At 40.1% G+C, this 25872-nt stretch overlaps 1 protein-coding gene and 1 pseudogene across 1 annotated transcript; both read left to right on the top strand.

The window, feature by feature from the left end:
* Positions 1-4563: 4563 nt before the first annotated feature.
* LOC137890770 (solute carrier family 22 member 4-like) lies at positions 4564-13975 on the top strand (annotated as a pseudogene).
* A 777-nt stretch (positions 13976-14752) lies between these two features.
* On the top strand, positions 14753-25521 carry LOC137890777 (organic cation/carnitine transporter 2-like). Its single transcript, XM_068734986.1, has 11 exons — positions 14753-14961; positions 16457-16639; positions 16788-16891; positions 17052-17206; positions 17365-17536; positions 18827-18959; positions 19179-19279; positions 19477-19691; positions 20226-20408; positions 24697-24832; positions 25133-25521. Exons 1-11 carry the CDS (start codon positions 14755-14757, stop codon positions 25188-25190), a joined length of 1647 nt encoding a protein of 548 aa, XP_068591087.1. The 5' UTR covers positions 14753-14754; the 3' UTR covers positions 25191-25521.
* The last annotated feature ends 351 nt before the right edge of the window (positions 25522-25872 follow it).

Below are 25872 nucleotides of genomic sequence, written 5' to 3'. Positions count from 1 at the left end.
CATTTGCTTTTACTTGAACACATTAATTTAACACTGTTTTCATTTTAAGCTCTTCTGTAACTTTAGATTGTAGTGTGAAGCATTCATTGTAACATTTAACCTGATTCTCATGTAGAAGCTCTGGACAGATCATTTATAGTAATGCCCACTGACATGGTTTGAGAACCACTGTTATCTAACTTTTGCTCTCCAAGCATCTTAGTTTGCACATATTTAGATCAGAGAAGTATTTTTCTCATGGTGTGCCCACAAACCCTTTTAATAAGTTCAGTGTTTATTATAGAATTAAATATTGTTAATTATAGAATCCTGCTTACATCCGTGGTTGCCAGTAGGTGGCGCTATGACAATGAGTTAATATTGGCTTGCAGAAGTCCTAAAATCATGACAGTAATCAAGCATGTCAAGTTAAGGACAGTTTTGACAAAGTACAGTTGAGTTACAACAGTTTGATGGATGATGGCGAACCATGTAAAATGGCCGCTACACCAAGTCCATGTTGTTCAATGAAACCTCAAGCTTTTAGTAGCTTTTAATTGCTAAGGTCTTTAGATTGTTCTAACCGAATTCTAAGGTGATCGGATTAATTCCCTAAGAGGAGTGCGTAGTACAGCACCTGGAAATGGAAAAAAAACATGAGAAATTCATACAAAATTCAAAATGGCTGACTTCAGGTTGGGTTTAGAGCATGAACCCCTAAGACTTCTTTTTCTGCTTACCAAATTTTATACATCTAGGTGAAACGTACTAGGGGGCGCTATTGAGCCGATTTGCCACTCATATTATATTACTACATTTTGGGCTTGTAATTTGTGTGCCAAGTTTGCTTATGTTTCGAGCATTTTTAGCCTCTCAAAATTACCTTAGTTTTTCACAGCAAAGACTGCATTGCCATGGCAACGGCGTTCGACGAAACATCAAAAACTTCATGAACCGGCATTATGAACTTCTTACATTTGTGTGGAACTAATTTGATGTTGATCTGATTTACCTACTAAAAGAAACAAGCCAAAGTATAAAGACTTTAACTTCCTGTTACCAGTAGGTGGCACTATGACTATTATACATAATTGACCTGCAGATGGAGTCTGATTAGACTCCACTTCAGGAGTGGAGTCTCATCAAAAAGAAATCTGGTAAAGATCTGATGATGTGGAGTCGAGTTACTTCAATTTATTTGCACATGGAGGATTGAAATTCGCAGAGCCGCCACATCGCCGTCCTTCACCAACTTCTTACAATCTTCACAATGAAGCATTATCAAGGTCTTAAGACTTTTCTGACAACATTTGAGAGGGATCTGATTAATCTGTGAGGAGCAGGATGTCAAAGCACAAAACGTACAACTTCCAGTTGCCACCAGGTGGCGCTATACAGTATGATTCTAAATTGTCATATAGATGTGTTCTGAGTAAGGATGTTATGACATATGAGAGATTTGGAGGATTCGTCCCTTTCTCACTGATGGATGAGGTGCTCATCCAGGCTCTTGTCATCTCCCGCCTGGACTACTGCAACTCTCTACTCGCCGGAGCCCCGGCGTCGGCCATCAGACCTCTGGAGCTTGTCCAGAAAGCCGCAGCTCGCCTGGTGTTCAATCGCCCCAAGTTCCCAGCTCGCCTGGTGTTCAATCACCCCAAGTTCCCCCACACAACTTCCTTTCTCCGTTCTCTACACTGGCTACCTGTAAGTGCTCGCATCCAGTTTAAGACTCTGGTGCTAGCCTACAGGGCAGTGAAAGGAACAGCTCCTTCATATCTCCAGGCCATGGTCAAGCACTACACCCCCGCCCGACCACTTCGCTCTGCTGCCTCGGGGCGAGTGGTTGCCCCGTTGCTCAGAGGTCCCGGCAGCCGATCGACCCGGTCACGGCTGTTTTCTGTCCTGGCCCCACAGTGGTGGAATGAACTTCCCACTGACGTCGGGACAGCAGAGTCGCTGCCCATCTTTCATCAGGCTGAAAACCCACCTCTTCAGGAACCGCTACCCTGAGCCTTCCACTCAGCACTTATTGTATTCATACTAGCTTGTTGCACATATTGTATTCGTATTAGTTATAGCACTAACTGTTTTTCTTGTTTCTGTACTTTGGCTCTGGGTTATGCTCTGATTCATACTCTTTGATGCTTGTTTTGAAAAGGAAATGTACTTATGACTTCTGGTGACTAGTAGTTCTTTTGATTACCAATTACAATGCACTTATTGTAAGTCGCTATGGATAAAAGCGTCTGCTAAATAACTGTAATGTAATGTAATGTAATTTGGAGCAGATTAGACAATGTACGGCCGAATTACAACAACTTCCTTTTTCATGGCGAATGGTGTTTTTTTGCTGCCACGGATACATAGTTTGATAACTTTTTGATCTTTGAGTAACTTTTAAATGGGGTCAATCGGGTCAAATCTCTGGGAGGAGTTTGTTAAAGTATGACGCCTTGAAATGGTCAAAAAAAGTAATCAAATTAAAAATGGCCGACTTCCTGTTTGGTTTACTGGATTTTCTGTACGTCCCATCACGTTCCACATACCTACCAAATTTCATACAGCCAAGTGAAACCCAATGTTGGGGCTACTCAATATCGAGCCAATATTTCATACCGCGGCTGGACACGCCAATCAGACTGCAATTTTCGTAAATTATGGCTTGCGTACTGTTAGATCCGGGGGTTCACGGGCCCTGTACGGGGCCACCTAATTACACAGCTCTCTATTAAAAGATCGGTGAGCTGGTACTTCTGAGGAAACTCACCTGGCTCCGCTCACTACCGTTACTCCTGACGTCTACCCTGCTTCCTCTGGTAACGTGCACTCGGCCGAGGGGCCCCCTGGCCGGGAGCTTCTACCAGTCGCGTTAGTTATGGCAGCTTTCCTCCTATGGATCCGGGCTCTTGGTAAATTGCCAGGTTTAGTTTTAACGGCTAGGATCTCTAAAACCGTAAGGGGTTGTTAAGTGGACTGGGAACTAGGATAACCATACAGAACTCGGTTGTTATACACACAATAGATTTAACCTTTCACTGCTATGAGGAACATTTACAACTAGGTAAAATGAATCTTCTGAGATATTTACTTTAAATGCAGATTATATATTTATTGCAGGATAGTTTAGCAGGGGCACAGCAACAGCTCACACGAAATGATTACTTATTCAAAATAATACTATTCATAGATTTGATTCGTTATAATTTCTTTTAAATCATAAGGTTTTTATGTACTCATCATTTTGGTGCCGAGGCTCGGTGGAGCTGGATTGAAGAAATAATAAATCCTATTGGGGTTTTTAGGAGCTGAGGTCCGGCCGGAACCTTCAGCTCCTCCTGCGTGGGACGACAAAGTCTGTTCAGCGATCCTTCAGGCTCAGTACAAAGTCTTTAGGGCTGCGTCCTTCTATCGTCCGGTTGTTAAAGTCAAACAGGGGGGAGAGAAAATTTCCGTCTTTTAATCCTTGATCACAAACTGCGGTCTTCTCTCAGTGAGCAAAGACGAAGTCTTCCGTTGCGGCTGTCAAACGAGGTCCAGTGGTCTCTGTTGAGCACTTGGAAGGCGTCCCGCGATGAATCCCATCTTGCTTTTGCAAGTCACACTCTTTATAGCCCCTTTTGGGCTCTCTCCCCTTTTCCCCAACACTCCCGTTTCACTGGCCCATGATTAACATTACTTCATCGATTCTCTGCGTACGTGCTTAGTTACACCCAAATCTGGCCTCATCTCTAAAGCCCACTCCCCCCACTTCTTCCTCATTCTGGTACTTTCCGTTACTCTCCTTACACATGTGAAACCCATTTTGACCTCATCGGCTGAGGTCCACACCCAAGCCTACTTCTCCTTTTAAGCATACTTCTCCTTTTTTCTAGCTCTTTCCACATACATTGGTGCCTCAGCACGCACAGACTATTCGTTCTACTCAATCACGTTTACAGATACATCATTATTATCAGTTTACATTTGTTAAATCACTTCATATATTTTTGTAATACACACACTTTGCTTATAATGATTATTGGAATTTTACTTCCTTCTATAAGTATACGCTTTGTGTCCATTTTAGCCTGCTCTACATACCGATCATGTATTCCTTCTGTAAGGCAGTCTTACTGGGATCTCAACCCCTTTTTGACAGTGCCAAATTTCCAAAAATTCCCAGTATCCCAAGCACCTTGTTTTTGTGACAAAACACACGGAGGAATAATAATAATAAACATTAGAATAACAATATGTCCTCCGCTCCAACTACATCGGTGCTCGGGCCCTTAAAGCAAAAGGTTAAAAAGGTTATGCAACCACCTAAGCTTGCTATTTATACATTTGTACAAAAGCCCCGAGGGTATACTGGCTTCACAGTTCAGAATCACGTGCAGTTATATTCTAAGCCGGTATTACAACTACACCTTAGTATTAGAGTATTAGAGTGTGATCCTCTTCCAAAAAGTAAATGCCAGGTTTATCTGGTTTGACAGAGAGGCAGCAGGAGCTAAGGACGACTCTTTATGGAGACAACTTTACAACAACGGAGAACTAAATTCCACACCTGCTTACAATTCAATACAATAGGATTCTGAGACCATGATAGATTATGAGGACTCCGTAGCTTTTCTGGGTCAGTGGGGACGTTTCCAGCAGGTCGTCTTCTTCCTGCTGTGTGCCAGCATCGTGCCCAATGGATTTGGAGCTTTCACCCTTGTTTTCCTGACTGACGCGCCAAATCACCACTGTGTTGTTCCTGACTTCAACCTATCCGAAGACTGGCATAAAACCTTCATACCGATAGAGTTGAGACGACAGACAGTTAATGCAATGAGCCAGTTTTGGTCTTACGACAAATAGATGGCAAGGTTTCATAAAATAAACTCTCAGCAACAAAGAATTGCAACAACAGACTTTGATTATAGAGTCGTACATTCTCTGTTATGCATGTATGGCAAGGTGCCATCATTAACAATACAGAGATGACTTTGTGAGATATAATAGGGTTAGGGTTAGTCTCACTGTAGATTTGTTGGGACATGTTCTTGTTTAATATAAAGCATGGTCATAAACCAGTTCAAGTAAAATCACAAGGTTTGCAAAAGTTTTTTTTTTAAATATTGTTTTAGTATTTTTTGCCCATACATTCCTTTACATTGTATTGCAACATGCATTACAAGGATAGGTTTACTGAGAAACAAATGTTTCTGATGCCACTAACAAAGTCTGTGTCATTATGACTGTGAGGTGGTGAATGGGAAACAGCAGCTGAGCAGATGCAGCAGGTTCAGGCTGGATGTGGTCAGAAATCTCTCTGCTCAGGGACTCATTCCCGGGAGGGACGTCAACATCACGGACCTGGAGCAGGAGGGATGTGTGGACGGGTGGAGCTACAGCAGAGACATCTACCAGTCCACCATCGTCTCTGAGGTGTGTGTGTTCCTGTCGGTGTATGTATTTTATTTGTCCCCCACAATGAGTATATATGGCATGGCTTTTGCCTGCAGTGTTCAGATACATCTAAAACAGCACATTCTCAAATCAATGTCTCAAAAAATGCAGCTTGGTCATTGGCACTAAGCTTCAAACTATGACGCACTACGTACCCCACTAGCGTTAGTTATTCAAGAAAATACAAGTCGGCCTGATCAGTCATGCAAGTCCATTCTGCCAGAAACCAGTACTGGCCAGTACTACTGTGCTGTGATTGGCGGATTATCAGTAATATTTTTTCCCACGCTGGCTGTTTGGGCACAAGAATCTTTGGTGTGAATGAAGTTATTAATTTTGACTGGCTAGTTAGCTTACTTAATACCACTATGCTTAAATGCTACACCGGTTACAGACAATGTGTCGAACAAAGTTACTCTTCTGGTAATAGTAATGTGCTTTCGCTTTACGCTGTGACATGAGTGTGAACCCTTGACTAAGCATTAAAATTGTTTTTTTTTACTCATTTAGTGGCTGGCTGGCTAGTTAGCTAGCTTGCTTGCTAATTCCACTTACATGCTACACTGGTTACAGAAATTGAGCGTGCATGGGAGAAGTTGACCTCTGCCAGAGATCTCCTTAGATTTTGGCAACAAACTTACTTGGTTAGGTTGAGGAAAAGATCATAGTTTGGTTTCAAATTAACCCATTCTGGCAGAAAGCCCTAACACAAACTTCTCCCATGTGCGTTAAATGTTTGCAACGTCGGAATTTATTTGGCAAAAGCTTTTTCGACAGAGACAAAAAACACCGCAAGTGGACATAAAAACCTTTTGCAAGTAAGGACGTTTTATAGAATTGTGCTGTTACCGTACAGCTTCTCTAATGCTGTACTCCAAATCGACGTAAAAATATGTGAATGGAAACGCGGCTAGTGACGTTTCATTTATAATGTTTTTTTCAAATTAACCTTCCATCTTCTCAATAAACAAAGTGTCGGTGTCAGACACTGAGGAGCACTGACCAAGTTTTGTAAATAGTGGGTCACTCGACAGAGACGGCCCTCCTTGCGGTGACAGAGTCGCTTCACGCCGCGAGAGCTAACTCTCTCTCCTCTGTCCTGATTCTCCTGGACTTGTCTGCGGCGTTTGACACTGTGAACCATCAAATCCTCCTCTCCACCCTCGAGGGGATGGGCGTCTCAGGCTCTGCACTCTCCCTGTTTGCATCCTACCTGACGGGTCGATCCTACCAGGTGACCTGGAGGGGGGCCGTGTCACCACGCGTCTCCACTTGGTGACACCCAAGTGGAGACGCGCATCGCTGCGTGTTTGGCTGACATCTCGAAGTGGATGACGACACACCACCTCAAGCTCAACCTAGACAAAACTGAGCTACTGTTCCTCCCAGGGAAGGGTTGCCCGCACCGGGACCTGTCCATCACCATTGATGATACCGTGGTGACGCCAACTCGGACTGCGAGGAACCTGGGTGTGACCCTGGATGACCAACTGTCATTCTCGGCAAACATTTCATCCGTTACACGCTCCTGCAGATTCCTGCTCTACAACATCAGGAGGAGTCGTCCCTTCCTGACTGACGAGACGGCGCAGGTTCTCATCCAGGCTCTTGTCATCTCCCGCCTGGACTACTGCAACTCTCTACTCGCCGGAGCCCCGGCATCGGCCATCAGACCTCTGGAGCTTGTCCAGAAAGCCGCAGCTCGCCTGGTGTTCAATCGCCCCAAGTTCTCCCACACAACTTCCTTTCTCCATTCTCTACACTGGCTACCTGTAAGAGCTCATCCAGTTTAAGACTCTGGTGCTAGCCTACAGGGAAGTGAAAGGAACAGCTCCTTTGTATCTCCAGGCCATGGTCAAGCACTACACCCCCTGCCGATCACTTCGCTCTGCTGCCTCGGGGCGATTGGTTGCCCCGTCGCTCAGAGGTCCTGGCGGCCGATCGACTCGGTCACGGCTGTTTTCTGTCCTGGCCCCACAGTGGTGGAATGAACTTCCCACTGACGTCAGGACAGCAGAGTCGCTGCCCATCTTTCGGCGCAGGCTGAAAACCCACCTCTTCAGGAAGTGCTACCCTGAGCCTTCCACTTAGCACTTATTGTATTCATACTAGCTTGTTGCACTTATTGTATTCGTATTACTTGTAGCACTAACTGTTTTTCTTGTTTCTGCACTGTACTTTGGCTCTGAGTTATGCTCTGCTTCATGCTCTTAGATGCTTGTTTGGAAAAGGAAATGTACTTATGACTTCTGGTGACTAGTAGTTCTTTTGATTACCAATGTTGAATGCACTTATTGTAAGTCGCTTTGGATAAAAGCGTCTGCTAAATGACTGTAATGTAATGTAATGTAATGTAATGTAGTGACTCGTAGTTCAGGCGGCAACCTCCTTCAATCAAGTGAGAAGGAGGCTAATTTTCTTATAGACTTCTATACAATCAGACTTATTTTTGAAACCGGAGGAGTCGCTAGCTGTTGGTCAATAGAGAGAATGCACGTTTTAAGACGCTTTTGCATCGGCTTCACTCGGGAGAACTGGAGGTTGCCACCTGGTCTGGACCGAGTCCGTGTTTTTCTCGTGTGATTTGTATTTGCATGGGCTTGAAGAGGAAATGCTTTTGAATGTAACCCTCACCCTTCGCTCTCTGTTTAACCTGTTTTATTGCCATACCGGTAGAGTGAATTGCAACTTTCAGGAGACAAAAGACACACCCATTGTATCATCACACGGTTCATGATAGGCCACAGAACAGATTCAGTCATTGGGTTCATTCAAATAAAGTGAACTAAACTAAGCACCGTTATGCATCGCTTTATAACATACACATGTAGCCATTTTTTTTTCAAATTCTCAATCATCAGTGTTGCATAAAATAGCAAAACACATTACACCAGTACAATACAAACATTTACCTGCATGTAAAGAATTAAGAATGCAGTTGGAAATCAACCTGTAAACTGAATTAAATTGAATTATACTAAAACAAATAAATTAGGCTCACAACATTAACATGGATCACCCCCCAGTCAATGCATTTAATTGATTAATTGTTCATGTGTGGATTTTCCAGTTTGACCTGGTGTGCAGTGAGCAGTGGAAGCTGACGTTCATTTCCACAGTTTTCTTCGTTGGGGTTCTTCTTGGATCGTTCTTCTCAGGGCAGCTCTCAGACAGGTACTGAGAACACCATAGTTATCGAAAGGCAAGGCTTTTATACATGTAGTGACCTCTTTAAATACCCCATATACTGTAGTAATTGACTAATTACTGACTGGACTGAACATTTCACCACTCAATGAGGCCCTGTCTACACGTATACAGATATTTTGCGAAGCAGCAACTCCACTTAATTTTTCGTCCACACGTATGAGTCAATTTTCAATTTTGCCATAACACCAAATACATCAAATTAGAGAAATTATTTACTATTGCTTTACTAATGTCTACTATTTGTTTACGCCGCCGAAAAGAAGTTAAGCTCACTGCACATGTTCAGAATCTTCTTCTATTGATACTTTCGCTTTATTAAAAAATGTATTTATTTGAACTTTAATTAGCCTTAGAGTACTGTACAATAATTAGCAGACTTTTGTATCTTAATAACTAAAAAGTGCATTCAATATGTTTGTGTTGAACACATCTGCCGATCAGATCTCCAAAACCTTAAGTGTAGATGTATTTTTTGTATTCATCTTTATGTTCATTATGTATACTTTGGTAGTGATTTCTCATTTGTACGTGGTTTATTCTACTTCTTTCACAGATTTGAAGAAAACCTGTTCTTTTTGTCACCATGGCAGTCCAGATGATTTTTACCTTTGTTCAAGTCTTCTCTACCTCATGGATTATGTTCACTGTCCTTCTCTTCATCAATGGTTTGGGTCAAATGTCCAACTTGGTTGCTGCTTTTGTGTTGGGTATATATGAGCATCGTTTTCTATATAAATACTGCCACAGTAGTTTTACAGATTTGAAAACAAGTGTACAGATCTACTTGCATTTCACTTGTTCACCACGTGTTCCTGTCTTTGTATTTTTTAATCTCTGTTGCAGGTGCGGAGATCTTGACAGGCAATGTACGTGTCCTTTACTCATCTCTGGGCTCATGTTTAAGCTTTACAATTGGCTACATGATACTGCCTCTCTGCGCCTACTTTCTAAGGGACTGGAAATCTCTCCTGTTGTCTTTGTCGTTGCCTTGCCTGGCCTATCTCCCCCTCTGGTGGTAGGTTGCACTCACTACAAGAAAGCATACTATGAATTTCCATAAAGTTCATGTTTTGTCAAAGGAGAGTTTAGAGTATTTGGATATTTGCTGTAATAAAATATCTTGAAACCAAAGAATACAGTCTTGACTGTGTTTTAAAAATATTATAAACTGACTCGTAGACTTTCTGAATAATTGGGCGAGACTTTGTTCCCTAAAAGAAAGACAGACCTGTGAAACTTTTTTTCAAACGTCATATACAAACAGGTACAGGACTTCAAATTTCACCTTTAGATTTAACCCTTAAGCACACTAATTGACTGCATGTTCTTGTACTCTAAATCCAGGTATAAGTATGTTGACGTGATGATGCTTTTTGTTGGAACTCTCTATGAAACATCTTAGTTGATGTTGTTCTTGGTGTTAACAAAATACCCAGGACACACTTAAGATAAACAAAGCGTACGTGTGACAAATATTTGGTACAACCAGCAATATTAAACTTGTAAATGGAAAGTATAAAAACGTACACCCATTGGGATAGATGAAAGAACAAAAAGTTAGGTTAGTGAAACAAATAAATAAAGACACCGAACATTTCCAAACAATCTTACATACTTCCAAATCGCCCGCCACGTAAATAAAAGTGAGAAATAGCACTGGAGATGTAACTAGGATTTTTAATCATTGAGTCCCTCCCATAGACTGTATATAAGAAGTGGACGTAGTCATCGCGATGTCACCCATTGGTTTGTGGACTAATGTTTAGAAGCCTTGAGTACGGCGATTTTACCGTCGCCATCTTGGATTACGGCCATTTTTACTTTTTGCAACCAGTGAACAGAAGTTACCATATTTGGAATTGGAAGGAGTGACGTAGAGAAGCCTGCTCTGGTAGAGGCAGCAACCTGTCAATCACACTAAGCTTTTCCTAAAGCATATTCTGCTTTATTGACTATTTGACTCTAAATGGACCATAATTTACTAAATGAACATCATGCTGTATTGAAGAATACTCGAAACTCGAGTTTGAGACCATAAACTCATGTTTACAATGTTTACTGATTTAATAAATCAAGAGAGAAGTTGAGTAATTTTGTCATTGACTTCTATACAACCAGTGGAGTCGTATATTTTGTGTTGTATTTTGAGGTAGCTCCACACTTGCTTGAGTTCCCTGTAGATCTTTTAGAGTTCATTAAGATCCTACTCCATTTCATCTCTGTGAATGACACATTGAGCCCCCTACTAGTTAGTAGTGATGTAATGCATTGAGGGCAGCAGGCAGCACAGAGGACTCTCACGATTAAATTTTTATGACTTTGACTTATCCCCAGAGGGAGATAAATAACGGGGATGACCAGTCTATATCGGTCTTAAATTTGTCTCGGAGGGGTTCAAAGTTCACAAGGATCAGGTCAGACAGCGATGGGGGGAAATTTGATGCCTAGGTATTTGATGACTGACTGGCCAAGTAAAGTCGCCAGGTCGGAAAAAGGTCTTGGGATAGTAAAGTGTAGTTTGTACTCGCCGTAGTGAAGCCGGCGCAAAGCGCACGCACCAAAAAATGACGTAATCACATTCTTGAGTCATTTTGTCTCAACAAGTAGCTATCTGCCCTGTCGGTGGCTGCTCTTTCCTTTGCATGTATTGTATATGAACCCTTACTAAAAAAAAGGATTTTGGGCTACTCTGAAAGGGCACAACAAACAGAGGGTGAGACTTATGTTATTGTATCTTGCAGGTTAATAATAAGACGGACCCTAAAGATCACCACAATGCCTTGGACCTGCTGAGGACCAGCAGCATCAGAATCACAACACTCCTTCTCTGCCTGGTGACGTGAGTAAACAGCTGAACTCACAATGATATTTTTCTGTGTTGTCAACTGTTACTGTCTGAGAGGTCTACACATTGACATGAAGAGAAGATCTTATCATATACAGCGTACAGGAATACGCTACAAATGCTGAAAAAACTCAAATATAGAGGGAATGCTGCAAATTTCCTTAAAAATGTAAATTTCTTGAATAAAATCATTGTTTTTAGTATCCACAGCCATAGGGGGATTTTTCCTCTGTTTAGTTTCTTTATATATGAAGCACATTTATCACCTTGTCTTACCCAGGTTTGCTACCTTTACCGGATACTTCGGCCTGTCTCTCAGCACATCCCAACTCCATGCTAACCCCTACTTAAGCTGCTTCATCTCAGCAGTGGTGGAGATACCAGCATACATTTCCAGCTGGCTGGCTCTGCGATACTTTCCACGTCGGCTGTCTATCAGCTTTACATTACTCCTTGAAGCAGTGTCACTGTTTCTCATTCAACTGGTGCCTCAAAGTAATTAAGAAATACAAATTACTACTTACTTAAATGTGTTTTGTAACATTATTTAGGCTAGAGGGAAGACCCGCAAAAGCTTTAGTTTTCAAGATACCCCGACCAGAGTTAGAACAAAGCAAAACAATGTTTATATATTCTCTCAGGTCTCCTATACATGAAATGGATTCTTGTATATTCTTGTAATAATTTATCTCAATAGTGGTTAAGTTGAAACATATTGCGTTAAACCCCATAAATAAAAGAAGTGCAAAATATTGATCCAAGATGTGGTGTGATGGTGGGCAGGGGTTTCTCTAAATGTGGGAAAAAACAGAATGTGAATATCTTGATGCATTGAGGATACACAGACTGAAGTACAATAAGCAAACATATCAAATGTAAAGCTCTAAGATTAATATATTAATTTACTCTTACGCAGCTTGGCTGGTGTCCCAGAAACACCAATCAGGGTTTGCTGAAATGTTAATGCTGCGCCGAATCCAGCAATGCAGAATGTGTAACTGTAACAGGAATGGTCAATGATCGACATTTTGAAATATATGACAAGCTCAAAGCTAAAAGAAATTGGTGTAAATGGAACGTCGGCAGTCAATCTAGAGACTTCAATCTGTGACAAACTGTGACTCACCACTTATTATCTATTTCAGGGGGTAAATAAAAATGCAATAAAAAATAGTATTTTGCACTGGCAAAATATGATATTTAAGCAGAAATAAATTTAACTAGATTTTTGTTCATGGGGTCAATTTCAGCTTTTTGCACTAAAATATTCCTATTCAAGAATACAATACATTTTCAGGAGACCTGAGATTATTGAACAACCATTGTGGTGCTTTGTGGGTATCTCAAAGTTTTGGGTCACTTTCCTCTTGTAATTATAAAGTGTTACAGAAAAAGAAAGTAGCTATGTGTACACGTGTACACATTGTTACTTCAGATTTGTCTGTTTCTATTCTGTTGTTTTCATAAAAAAAATGTCCTTCTCCTTTAGGTCTATCAAATCTGTCTGTTGCACTGGAGATGTTGGGTAAATATGCAATTACCATCCTTTTCTCCAAGATGTTTGCCTTCATTGCAGAGCTTTACCCAACATTACTCAGGAACACAGCGGTGGGGATATGCTCCACCGTTGGCAGACTGGGAAACTGCATTGCACCGTTTTTGATAACTCTGAGTGAGTAGATTGGGTTCAGATGATGATTACAACCCTAGTTTGACATTTCATGTATTAAGCAGCCTCACTGACCTACCCAGGTGAAGTCTGGGCCGTTTAATCTTATTTCACCTTAACTTTGGAAACCATTTTCTCACTCTCAAATTCACACCTAGACTTTTCTCCCATCTAAACCACCCCTTCTCTTTTTTTTTTTTTTTTTTAGACACCTACCTATTACATCTTCCAAATATTATAATGGGGACTCTGGCTGCTGTGTCTGCCTTTGCTGCTCTGTTCCTTCCAGAGAGTTTTGGACGACCTCTACCTGAAACTATACAACAGATGCATAACAGAGAAAGGTAGGCTGCTACCTCTGTTATGGAGCTTTATATTAAGTTTTAATAGATATGTTTAACACAATTATTTTTTACAGTGTGGTGTAAGTAGTTTCACTAAAGAAAAGGATGTTAATACTTCCTCCACCACTGGCTGTTTACAACTTGTTTCTGGCAAAAATAACCTGTTTCTTCAGGTTCAAGGATTAACTTCAGATCATTACTAGATTTAAGTGGTTAGCATTGTTATCACACAGAACGTCTTCCCACTAAAACTTAACAAAACAAAAGTTGACACAAATGAAGTCCGCTGCTTGTGATGATGATGATGAAGTTGATAGCAGCAACGGAATATTTATATAGTCTTTTTTCTTATTGTTGCGCTATCTACAGAACCTTACAACCAATAATGTTTTATTTGTCTTTTCTTTTTGTCCTAATAACAAGATAAAGTGTCCATGCATCCCTGGAAAAGAAACCCGAATACCTGTGGTACTACTGGACAGTCCACTGTGATTTTCTAGCACTTTACTGATGTAGGTGATGTGTTGATATTGAATATCTTTAGCCTACTACTTTTTACATTTCTTAATATTTTGATAATCTTCACGGTTTTTAAAGTTGAGTAAAATGTATTTACATTTGAAAATATTACTGCATGTAAAATGTAAATAGCAGAATTAAATCGTGGAGTAATACATGTGGCTATTGTCAAGGTTTTTTTGTTGGATCACTCTGTTTTTGTGTTATTTTGACATCTGCATATACACCATAGACATGTAGGCTATCGTAACTTAAAGGACGAAGATGTCAAGGTGAATTTCACATCTCAATGAATGTTTTTTTGTTACATAAATATAAAGGATTCTTTTAATTAATCTCAAAAACACACGAAACACTCACTCAAACACCCACTTGTGTTTGGAAAGCTAACACGTGAAAGGTCAATATTCAACATGAAACGTTTTATTGTCTTTGTAATGTTTAACCTGAGACTAACAAAAATGTTGCTTTGAGAACTGTGACACTGCAGCTTTTTTGTCATTTGTTTACTCTTTATAGCCTCCATGTTTGTGTCCCTGGCAATTATGGCTGGCAGTCCTTGGTGCAAAGAACTACTTGAGAAAGAAATTTTAACATCTTGCTTTGGCATGCATGTTTATTGAATTTGCCTTCAAGGCGTGGCTTGCACAGCAGTTGAGGGGAGGGCAAACCACTCTGTTATTTTCCAGTGCAGTAGAAAAACAAGTATACACAATAAAGACAGTGGAGGGGACGATTAGGATTCTGAGACCATGAAGGATTATGATGACTCCGTAGCTTTTCTGGGTCAGTGGGGACGTTTCCAGCAGGTTGTCTTCTTCCTGCTCTCTGCCAGCATCTTGCCCAATGGATTTGGTGTTTTCTCTGTTGTCTTCTTTGCTGACACTCCCAGCCACCACTGCCTGGTTCCTGACGTCAACCTGACCCAAGATTGGCTTAATGCAATCATCCCGATAGAGGTAATTTTGCTCTTGATCACAGCTCCTTGAAAAAAAAAGTTTGACTGTAGCAGTTTTGTTACAAGTATTCAACAATTCCAAAAGCTAGCCAGGGCGAAAAAGAAAAGTCCTACTGCAAAGTATATTATACAATATTGCTAAAAACTAATGCTGGGCAACGATTACAATTTTTAATAAACGATTAATCGCATGATTTTTTTTGCGATTAATCGCATTATTATGCGCAAAATTCAATTATGAATTCAAAAGTAGTGTATTACGCACTTTTATTTTAAAAGTACCGCTATATGAACAAAAGTGCAATAACATTTGGTTTGTAAACACTTTAAACAAATAAGGTGCTTTTTAACAGCAGTATTCCCTTTACACCGTAACAGATAAAATACAGTTATAATGATTCTGATAATAGATATTCAGCCGGTGTTCACAACTTTATTTTCATGTGTGTAATAGATGCAATTGGAAATATACACTTTGAAAACTGCAAACCTATCTACGTCATGTTTTTTTCTTTCTTTTTTTGTTTGTTAAATTCTCAGTAGCAATAACTAAATGATATGCTTATTATACATATTCCAAACAAAAACACTTTAAAAACTCTACAAAAATAATTTAAATGAATAATTTATTTTTTGCTTTTTTTGGTATTTTGGTCAGACAGATATGCAACGCTAATTACCATGTAATATGTGTGGTATTTGTTATAAATATACGTTGGTACGTAGAGGGTGATATGAAGCTGTACCTGCAGGGACTTAGGAACCAGGGGAATGAAGGTGAAGAAAACACGAAAAGACGGAAGAGACCTCACACAAACAGCTGTTCACCTCTGCTTGTTGCCCGGTGTTATGGTTTAACCAATAAGTCTGTTGTTGTCGTAGTTACGGCAGCTGTTGCAAATTGACACATTCGGCTGAAGGTGTCCAGTTAACAGGGTCCCTGGTTTAACCGTAACACCGTTTCTTGTTTTAAAAATGTCCGCTTAATAATAATAAAAAAAACTGCGTTAACGCGCGATAAAATAATTGTCGCCGTTAATTAATGAATGCGTTTACGCGATGTTAACACATTAACTTGCCCAGCACTACTAAAACCACATATTTTGTATTTGCTGTGTTATTTTTAGGCTAATTATCTAATAGAGCAATAGTTAATGATGAACTTTTTCATGCACAAAAATGTAAATTAGATCTTTCTTTTTTGCATGTATATGATTTTCAGCATCAAACATTCTTCACTGATTTGGGCTCAACAGCGTGAGAACTTTAGATATTTGTGAGTTCAGGCTTTTAGTGATATTACTGTTGTTTTGCCAGAATTGTTATTATATTACAATACTTTGATGATCAAATGTGTAGCTTTGAAGTTAATGTATTTTTCTGCAGCTGCTGTATGAAGTTTAAGAAGTCTTACAAAGTGGTCCGACTACAGTTCAGGGTTTTATGTGAAATGTTACTAATGACACTAACGAGGTTTGTGTCATTGTGACTGTGAGGTGGTGAATGGGAAACAGCAGCTGAGCAGATGCAGCAGGTTCAGGCTGGATGTGGTCAGAAATCTCTCTGCTCAGGGATTCATTCCTGGGAGGGACGTCAACATCACTGACCTGGAGCAGGAGGGATGTGTGGACGGGTGGAGCTACAGCAGAGACATCTACCAGTCCACCATCGTCTCTGAGGTGAGTCATACTGAATATTACACGACAGTTCAGTAACTGAACTTCAATAAATCATTAAACGTGAATGGAACACATACACTGTATGTTTGCTTAGGAAGGAAATGTTTGATTGATATTTTTTTTCTTTGTTCATGCATGGATACTCCAGTTTGACCTGGTGTGTCGAGACCAGTGGAAGCAGCCGTTCACCTCAACAATTTACTTCCTGGGAGTTCTGGTTGGATCCTTCTTCTCAGGACAGCTCTCAGACAGGTACTGAAAACACCAACTCATAATAAAATTATATACACAAAATATTCTTAAAACATTTTCATTGTTCCTGAAAATGGAATCTTTAGCAACTATAAACTGTAAACAATTAAAAAAAATCATCTAATTTACTCTTATTTCATTGTTTGACTTCTCATTCTAGGTTTGGAAGAAAGCCTGTTTTCTTTGCCACCATGGCAATTCAGACGATGTTTACTTTTGTTGAAATCTTTTCACCTTCATGGATGGTGTTCGTCATCCTCCTCTTCATGAGTGGTTTGGGACAGATCTCCAACTATGCATCTGCTTTTGTGCTGGGTAATGTGAACATTTTGTGGTTTTGAACAACAAATAATACTCTTCTATAGTCAGTGATGTTGATACATATATTGTGTTTACTGAGCAAGTTGTTTCACTTGTTACTAATAACTTCACTTATTTTCCCGCCCTTTGTCATGCATTTCTCTCTCTTTCAGGCAATGAGATCTTGACTGGAAATGTACGGGTCCTGTTCTCCTCACTGGGTGTGTGTCTGGGTTATGCTATTGGCTACATGATGCTGCCTCTTTTTGCTTACTTTTTAAGGGACTGGAAATCTCTCTTGTTGGCTTTGTCTCTGCCTGGCCTGCTCTACATCCCGCTCTGGTGGTAGGTTGCACTCATGACAAGAAAATGTGTTCATGTTAAGTTTACCATACCAACCATCCATTCATTCATCTCCATTTTGACTTCCCTTTTTTGGGGCTGGTTGGCATTGGCAGATGGCTATGCAAGATAGTTCAGATACCCCTCACCTCAGCAACGTTTTCCAGCTCTTTCTGGGGGATCTTTATGGGTTCCCAGGCCAGATGAGATATATAATCCCTCCAGCATGTTTATGGTCTTCTACCAGTTGGACATTCCCAGAAAACCTCCAAAGGCAAGTGCCCTGAAGGCATCCTGATCAAATGCTTGAATGCTCTTATTGATGCGAAGGTGAAACGGCTCTTTGAGATCCTTCCGAATGTCTGAGCCCATCTTGCAATCTCTGAAGTTGAGCCCAACCACCCAATGGAGGAAACTAATTTCAGCTGCAATTTTAGTCTTTCGGTCACTTGAAAGGTTGTAACATAGATCAATGAGTAAATTGGAAGCTTTAACTTCCAGCTCAGCTTATCCACACATTTGGGTTTACCAGGTCCATCCGGCAGCCTACCCCACCAGCAGTTGACATCTCTGCCCGATTGTCCAAGCTATATGGCCTCACATTTGATGATATGACCACAAAGTCGATCATCGATCTTTGACCTAGAGTGTTCTAGAATGAAGTACACTAATGAATCACCCTCCGATCGAACATGCTGTTTGTTATGGACAGACTCCAAGAAGGGCGGATTCTCTGAGTTTATGCACCAAACAGCAGTCAAAGATTTACCCTCAGTGACATTCTCACAGAGGCAACCCTCTTCAACATCACTAGCACTCGGCCAGCTGCCAGTATCCCCACATCGGTCTGGTACCGTAATGGCCGTAATTCCTAAACGGTTCATGTGATATTTTTCTTTTCTCTATTGTATTAAAGCTGAAAGTCTCCACTTCAACCACATATTGACAGCTTCATTTCAAATCCATTGGAGTCGCGTAAATAGGCAAAATTAGAAAAATTGTGTCACAGTCTAAATACTTATGGCCCTGACTATATATCGCTCAACTTGATGCACCAGCTCGAATTCCTTCCCTGCTAGAAAATTGATGTTCCTCATCCCCAGAACCAGTCTGTGATCCAGTAAACACCCCACTGACTATCCCTGTGGGTGATGGAACCACAGAACCTTATATTACGCAATAAATGTCATCATTTTGCTCTTGTCAGGAGATGGAAGTAATAATTTGGCTTTTTTACAAGAGAAACTTGTCTGAACCTGAACCTTTTTGTTTCTTTGTTGAATACTGAGGCAGGTTCATCCCAGAGTCTCCTCGTTGGTTGCTCTCTCAGGGAAGAGTGGAGGAGGCTGAGACCACATTGAGAAAGGCTGCTAAAATGAACAAAGTCGAGGCTCCACAGGTCATCTTTGAAGATTACAGCGTACATGTAAGTCTGCCCTGACTTAAATAGTGTAGGACAAGACACAGGAGACAATATGTGTGATTGAAGAGACACATTGTTAGTACAATTCATCCCATAGGAAGCAATGTACGTACCACATTTCATGACAAATTTTCCAGCAGTTGTTGAGATATTTAATCCTGGACCAAAGTGGTGGAATGATATGCCAAACTGCTGGTGAGACTGAGGTTTTGTATCTTGCAGGCTGATGCGACAAAGACACACCCTAAGAAACAGCACAATGTCTTCAGCCTGCTGAGGACAAAAAACATCAGAAACATGACGCTCATTCTGTGCCTGGTGTGGTGAGATTTGTTTATTTACAGCACTGATATTACTTGGTATTGTTCTTCTTTAGTTTACTTTCTCTCTGTTTTGTTTGTTAATTTTAAGTGTAATGGTCTTGGTTTGATACTGGAGCTCTGTATGGTATGTGTCAAATGCTGTTTCTGTGCAGATTTCCATTGAAACCTCTCTGTTGTCTGTATCTCTGTGTCTCCAGGTTCACTCTGAGTACCGTGTACTATGGCCTGTCCCTGAACTCATCCCAACTTCATGCTAACCCCTACATCAGCTGCTTCCTCTCAGCAGCTGTAGAGGTACCAGCATACACCTCCAGCTGGCTGGCGCTGCGATACGTTCCACGACGGCTGTCTGTCTTTTGTATTTTGCTCATTGGAGGAGTGTCGCTGTTATTCCTTCAACTGGTGCCTGAAAGTAAGCAGTGACATGGCGTGGTGCATCACGTTATTATTATGTTTCTAAGCAAATATTTTTCGCCCTTAAATGAGTATTCAACAGATTCATTATTGCACCCCTATAACATTTAGAATGAAGATAAAAATGCAGCAGAACCAGAGATATCTTTTTTTTTGTGCAATACATGTATCTTCCTTCTCAAAATTTGGTGCCCACATTACACATAACACAACTCCAGTGTCGACAGTTTACTTGGCTGTGCTATGCTAGTAGAAGCTAATAATGTAGTCTTGAGCTACTTGGCAGTAGTTTTTCCGTAAGACCTGTAAACTGACTTTAATGTGTATAAATGAAGGAGTTTCTCTTTAAGAGTGTTTCTGAGGTTGAAGAATTGTTAAAAAAAAAAGCTTTGCAGTTTTCTAAGTAGCGGAGAAAATGGTTGAATGAAGTGAAGGCAGATGGGTAAAAAGTGTCTTTAACACAAATGCATTTAATCTGCTGCAGAGTGGATCATTCAGGGACTTTCTTAGACAAACTCTTCTTTCGTTGCAGGTTTATCAGAACTGTCTGTTGCTCTGGAGATGCTGGGTAAATTTGTCATTACCATCGGTACAGCCCTGTTGTATGCCTACACAGCAGAGCTTTACCCAACAGTGCTCAGGAACACAGCGACAGGGACGTGCAGTGCTGTTGCCAAAGTGGGCATTTCCATTGCACCTTTTTTGTTACAGCTAAGTGAGTAAACTGGTCTCTTATCATTTATTACTCAGTGATTATTTAATTTGTTTGACCTGAATTATCCTTTGAAGTTACTGTGAGGAACTTTTAACCTGTTATGAAACTGTCTCAAATTAATACTGAATCCTCTACAGTACACTTCATAGATTGGCTATTTCTCTATAGTTATTCTTAATGCTTGTCATCGGTGTCACCGGGTCGGTTTCCATGCAAAATGCAAAGATGAAACCATGCAGGTTCACCAGAAACTCATCAGTTCAGACTCCATTTGGGGCTCTGGCAGCGACCAAATTCGGCTTTACTGTAGCCATCGACCTGCAGTCAGAGCTCTAGCAGGTGGAGGAGAGCTCTGCTCCCGGCAGCAGCAGCGTCTCCAGATCCGGCCAGGTCTTGGATCAGATCTTGCTGCGATCGCTGGAGGGAAGGGAGTCACTAGAGAACCAGAACCAGGACTAAGCGGAGCAGACTGTCAGACCCTGCTGCAGTAAAATATGAGGTTTTTTAAAGGGACTCTGGTGCTCTGAAACACTACCACTTTAGTCCACAGGGACCAACAACATCAACACAAAATTAAAGCTGCACGCAGCGATGGACGAGCCCTCGCACCTTCCCGTGTCTCGGGGGTACTGGCGGGATGCCAGCAGACATCAGGATTAATGCATCCCGGAGTATTTTTCCCGCTCCACCAGTTCCTGTATCCCCTATGTGGCGCTAGAGAACACGTGTAAACATGCATTATGTTGCTCTACATCAAGTGCAGACCACATCATGTAAATGTCATGCAAATCGGATTCCGTCTGTCACATAACGCTGACTTCCTGTTGCCTTTAGGGGTGGCTACGACTTTGAGTGAAAATTGGCTTGTATACATCCTCAGGCAATGACTGTTATCAAGCATTGGCAAGTTTGGGACAGATTTAAGCAAGTCCAGTGGAGTTACATCAGCTTGTTGTTAATGGCGAATCACGTAAAATAGCCACCACGCCGCGGCTACGCCATTCCATCAAATGTAAAGCTTTGAGCAACTTTTAATCACAAAGGTCTTTAGATTGTACTGACCACATTTGAAGTGGATCTGACAAAGTCCCTAGGAGGAGTTCGTTAAAGTATAGCGACTAGAAATCAAGGGAAAATTCACACAAAAATCAAAATAGCAAACTTTCTGTTAATTTTAGAACATGGTCTCAAGATACTTTTTTTTAAGTCTTCATGTGATACATGTGGCTACCATTTTCATACATGTAGGTCAAACGTAGCGCTGGGGCTGCATTTTTGAATATTTGTAGGGGGTGCTATCGAGGCAATTTGAAACGGTCAAACCTAAAAGCCATATGAAATATTTATTTCCATCACTTATGACACATGCACAAAGTTCCAAGGCTTGTTGTGCATCCTAAGCCACAGAAAAGTAAGCTTCCTTTTTCATGGCGAATGACGTGCTGCCACGGCAACAGCATTTAACGACAACTCACAATATTCATGATGAAGCATCTTCAATGTCTTAAGGCTTACCTTACCAAATTTCAGACTGATCTGGGCAACTTCCTAGGAGGAGTACATCAAAGTATAAAACTTGTCATTTCCTTTTGCCAGTAGGTGGCGCTATGACTTTGTGAAAATGTTGGAATGGAAATCTGCTCAAGCCTGGACCAACATCATGCATAACAAGTTTGGGGCAGATTGAATAAAGTACCTTGGAGTTACAACAACTTCCTCTTTCATGGCGAATGGCACGAAATGTGCGTGACATGGGCGCCACATAAAACAAAGGTCGTTCAATGTCAGTAGACCATTTTTGCAACTTTTCATGATTAAAGCCTTTAGATCATCCTGACCAAATTTGAAGTTGATCGCAGAAATTCTATGGGAGGAGTTTGTTAAAGTACAACGCCTGAAAACGATGAAAAATGCCTAAAAATGCAAAAAATGGTATTACTGTATCGCCCCCTAGTGGTTGTATGGAATACAAATTTGAGGGTATGTTTATAGATTTCGTGATGATAAGCCACATTGTTTTGAAGTTATATATATTGCTGTAGAAGGCCACGCCCCTATGAAATTCATTGGTCCATATATTCCCATTGCAATGGGATATCAACAAGCTTTTAGGAACTTTTGATGATATAGATCCGATAATGATCCACAGCAAATTGGTACCAATCAGACCCAGCTTTTAGGAGGAGTTTGTAAAAATGTGTTTTTCACAAAATTCAAAATGGCAGAAAATATTGGGAGGCAGAGCTTAGGGGTCTGATTGGCTTTTTTGTAGAGTAGGTAGAGGTGGACATGTGTGTCGAATTTCAAGTAAATCGGACACAATGGGTGAGAGTTGCCGCAAGGCGTTGCAGGTCAGACTTCTAGGGGGCGCTAGCAAGCAATTTTTTCATACTCAAGCATGGGACCCATAAATTATCAAATTTTCCCAGAGTCCTGGTATGCTTGCCAAATATGGGGAGTTTTGGGATGTGATAAAGCACCCAAAAAGGCGATTAATTTGAGAGAAAAAGAATAATTACCGTGATTTTACGGTATATGCCAGAATGTTATTTACAAAGGGTATTACAACCCAATACTTATGCATTGAATTCCCAACAAATAAAAGAATAACAATAGACATTCAATACATAATTGTTGCAGTTTAATACATACATAATAAAGGGACATTTGTATTACATCACAAAACTCACAATGCACTGCATGTTTAGAAGAAAACTAATAAACTAATAAAATCGTTAATGAACAGCTTAACTGAACTCATTAGCATCAACAGTGTAACATTGAATTAAAATCGCATCAACAGTGTAACATTGAATTAGAATAGCATCAACAGTGTGACACTGAATTAAAATAGTATTAAGAACAGTGTAATAGAACTGCATCACAGTCTAGCTTGTTAACAAGTCATATACACATTTATAGTTAATTTGAACTGCATGAACCCACACATGAATGAAAACAATAAAGAGAGAGAACACCTTGAAAGAGGACTTGACTGCAGCGTTTGGCTGGTATCCTCAATCTCTGACGAGTGACCCTAAAACAAACAAAATAAAAAAATTAGAAACACAATGTTCTGAACTTCTGGAAATTTCTATGACATCCAGGATAAACACACTTAAAAGAAGCTTTGAATGTGCAACTGTGTGTTTGCATGTGCCTCTCACACATGTTAACATATCAGTGCCTTATCACAGCCAAGTCTTTGCAAAAAGCTAATACAACAATACCATACAGTTTAAATTAACAGACTTGCCTATGTGATGAGCTGATTACGTTAGGTGAAGTAATGAAGCTAAGACAATGGACTAACATTTAACAATAAAATGATTGAATTGATCGGGTGTTAATGTTACTCCTGGGATAACACACACGTAAAGTTACTGTTAGAGTTAACTTACCTCAACTGTTCATCGTCTGTGATTTCTGGTCCTCTCTCCATTTGGATAATAGTCCCGTTTGCGGTCCTACAGTCGGTTCAATAAGAGCACAAGTAAACACAAGTTAGGTTACTTACGTTACATGTTAACACTGTAATTGGTGATTAACTTGATTTATGTTAACTTAACTTGCTATGCTGTTAGCTCGCTAACCTTTCTAAGGCTACTTGAGCTCGAGCTAGCTAACGTTACAGAGCTAACGTTAGCTCCGCCAATATTAGCAACCTAATGTAATGAAACAGACCAAGTGAAACATTATCTGAGATGTTAACAGTTCAATAATCATAAAGACAAAAACAATAATGAAGGATTTTACGGATTTGATAAGCGTAAGTTACCTCGGCTCCGCGGTTGATCTCCACATGGCTGTTGCTCAGAAGGATGAACTGAAGCTGTGCGAGTCACGTTCAGGAGCAGTTGGTCATGTCTTGTCACTCAAAAATGACTTGACTTGAGGCAATGAACAGTTTCAATAATAAAAATATTCTATCGTCATTACAGAAATATTAACCTACAATAGACAGTATGATGCAGATGGATTGTGATTCACTGAACTTGTATAGAGAAGCGTGTATCCACCTATTCACAAAAAATACTGTATCATGCTGTTAAATTACAGTAGTCTGCTGTTATTGTTAATTGACGGCATTAACCGTTAATTTACGGCATTAACTGTTGATTTACATGCGAGGGATGAACATTTAACTGTATGTTACAGTTATTATGAAATACTTTAAGATACCGTTGAAAATCCACCGTAAATTTACGGTAATTCGTTACAGTATACATGTGCAAAAAACACTAACCAAGGACTTCTTTCATCCAAATGTTCTCTTCTCCTTGTACAGGTGGATACTTTAAGTACCTACCATATATTGTAATGGGGACTTTGGCTGTTGTATCTGCATTTGCTACTCTCCTCCTGCCAGAGAGTTTTGGACGACCTCTACCTCAAACTATTCAACAGATTCATAAGAGAGAAAGGTGGGTTCCTTAAGGAATGCATACGTCTTCGTAAACTCTGTCAATACACTGATATAGACTACAGACAAAATTAGCTCTCAAGCTAACTCTGGCACATTTACATTCAGATGGAAACTGAAATATGTATTAATGTGCACTGTCCGTGGTAAATAAATAAGTAAATAAATAAATGCTGGTATTCAGGCAAGAAAATGGCAACAAAAATGAACATAATTGTAGATTATTCAAACATTGCAGCTTTTTAATTTTTTTTTCTGAAAAGCACATGATGGTTTGTTTATTTGTCTTTTGTCACTACAGCATAAAGTGCCCACTCATCACAAGAAGAGAACATTCACAACCTCCGGTGCTTTTCTAAAGTCGACTCTGATTGTCTAAATGTGTTAATCATAACCATTGGGCTATTACCTCTATTTGCACTAGTATCTTTCCTAAAATGGATTTAATTACATTACATGACCAAGAAATGAAATTAAAAGAATTAAACTTGAGTCAAACATTTTGGAGTAAATTAAATTGTGCTTGCAGTCTGTGCATGAGTTATGAACTGAAATATGAAATATGCGAGTGTTAAATATGATGTAAAAGATGCACCATAACACCCTAAACCTCTCGACTGGTTCTGATTAAATTGTTATCAGAATATAAGAAACTATGTTTTATGTTTATGTGCTGTTGAACTTTCTTGTTAAATTACACACATTTTCATATTTTATAACTGTGAACATCAGTATCATATGAATATGGTAACAATTGCGTTGCTGCAGAGCATATTTAGTGTGATTGTTGTAAATATTCATACTTGTGCCATGTAGTTGTTTGATCACTTTATTTTTAATAACAAAGATTGATGATTGATACAATAGCATTATAGTTATAACGATGACATCTGTTTACAGGAACAGTTTGATGAAAGTTAGATGAGTTAAACAGTTAGCGATGCTCTTTTGGAAGGCAACGACATTCACTGACCAGAAAGCACATTAACTAACACTATGGTTTAAAGGGTAAAATATATAACTAATAGATATCACCATGAA

Source organism: Cebidichthys violaceus, unplaced genomic scaffold, assembly GCF_023349555.1.
Source record: "Cebidichthys violaceus isolate CVI_PGR_0920_01 unplaced genomic scaffold, fCebVio1.0.p SCAF_69, whole genome shotgun sequence".
In the NCBI taxonomy this organism is placed as follows: domain Eukaryota; kingdom Metazoa; phylum Chordata; class Actinopteri; order Perciformes; family Stichaeidae; genus Cebidichthys; species Cebidichthys violaceus.
This window is presented reverse-complemented; position numbering and strand designations above follow the sequence as displayed.

Bases quoted from the DNA above. Each gene is read 5' to 3' on its own strand.
- LOC137890777 (XM_068734986.1), top strand. From the start codon at position 14,755: ATGAAGGATTATGATGACTCCGTAGCTTTTCTGGGTCAGTGGGGACGT. The intron at 16,892-17,051 runs GTACTGAAAACA...TTCTCATTCTAG, and splicing joins TCAGGACAGCTCTCAGACAG to GTTTGGAAGAAAGCCTGTTT. The intron at 19,280-19,476 runs GTGAGATTTGTT...CTGTGTCTCCAG, and splicing joins CTCATTCTGTGCCTGGTGTG to GTTCACTCTGAGTACCGTGT.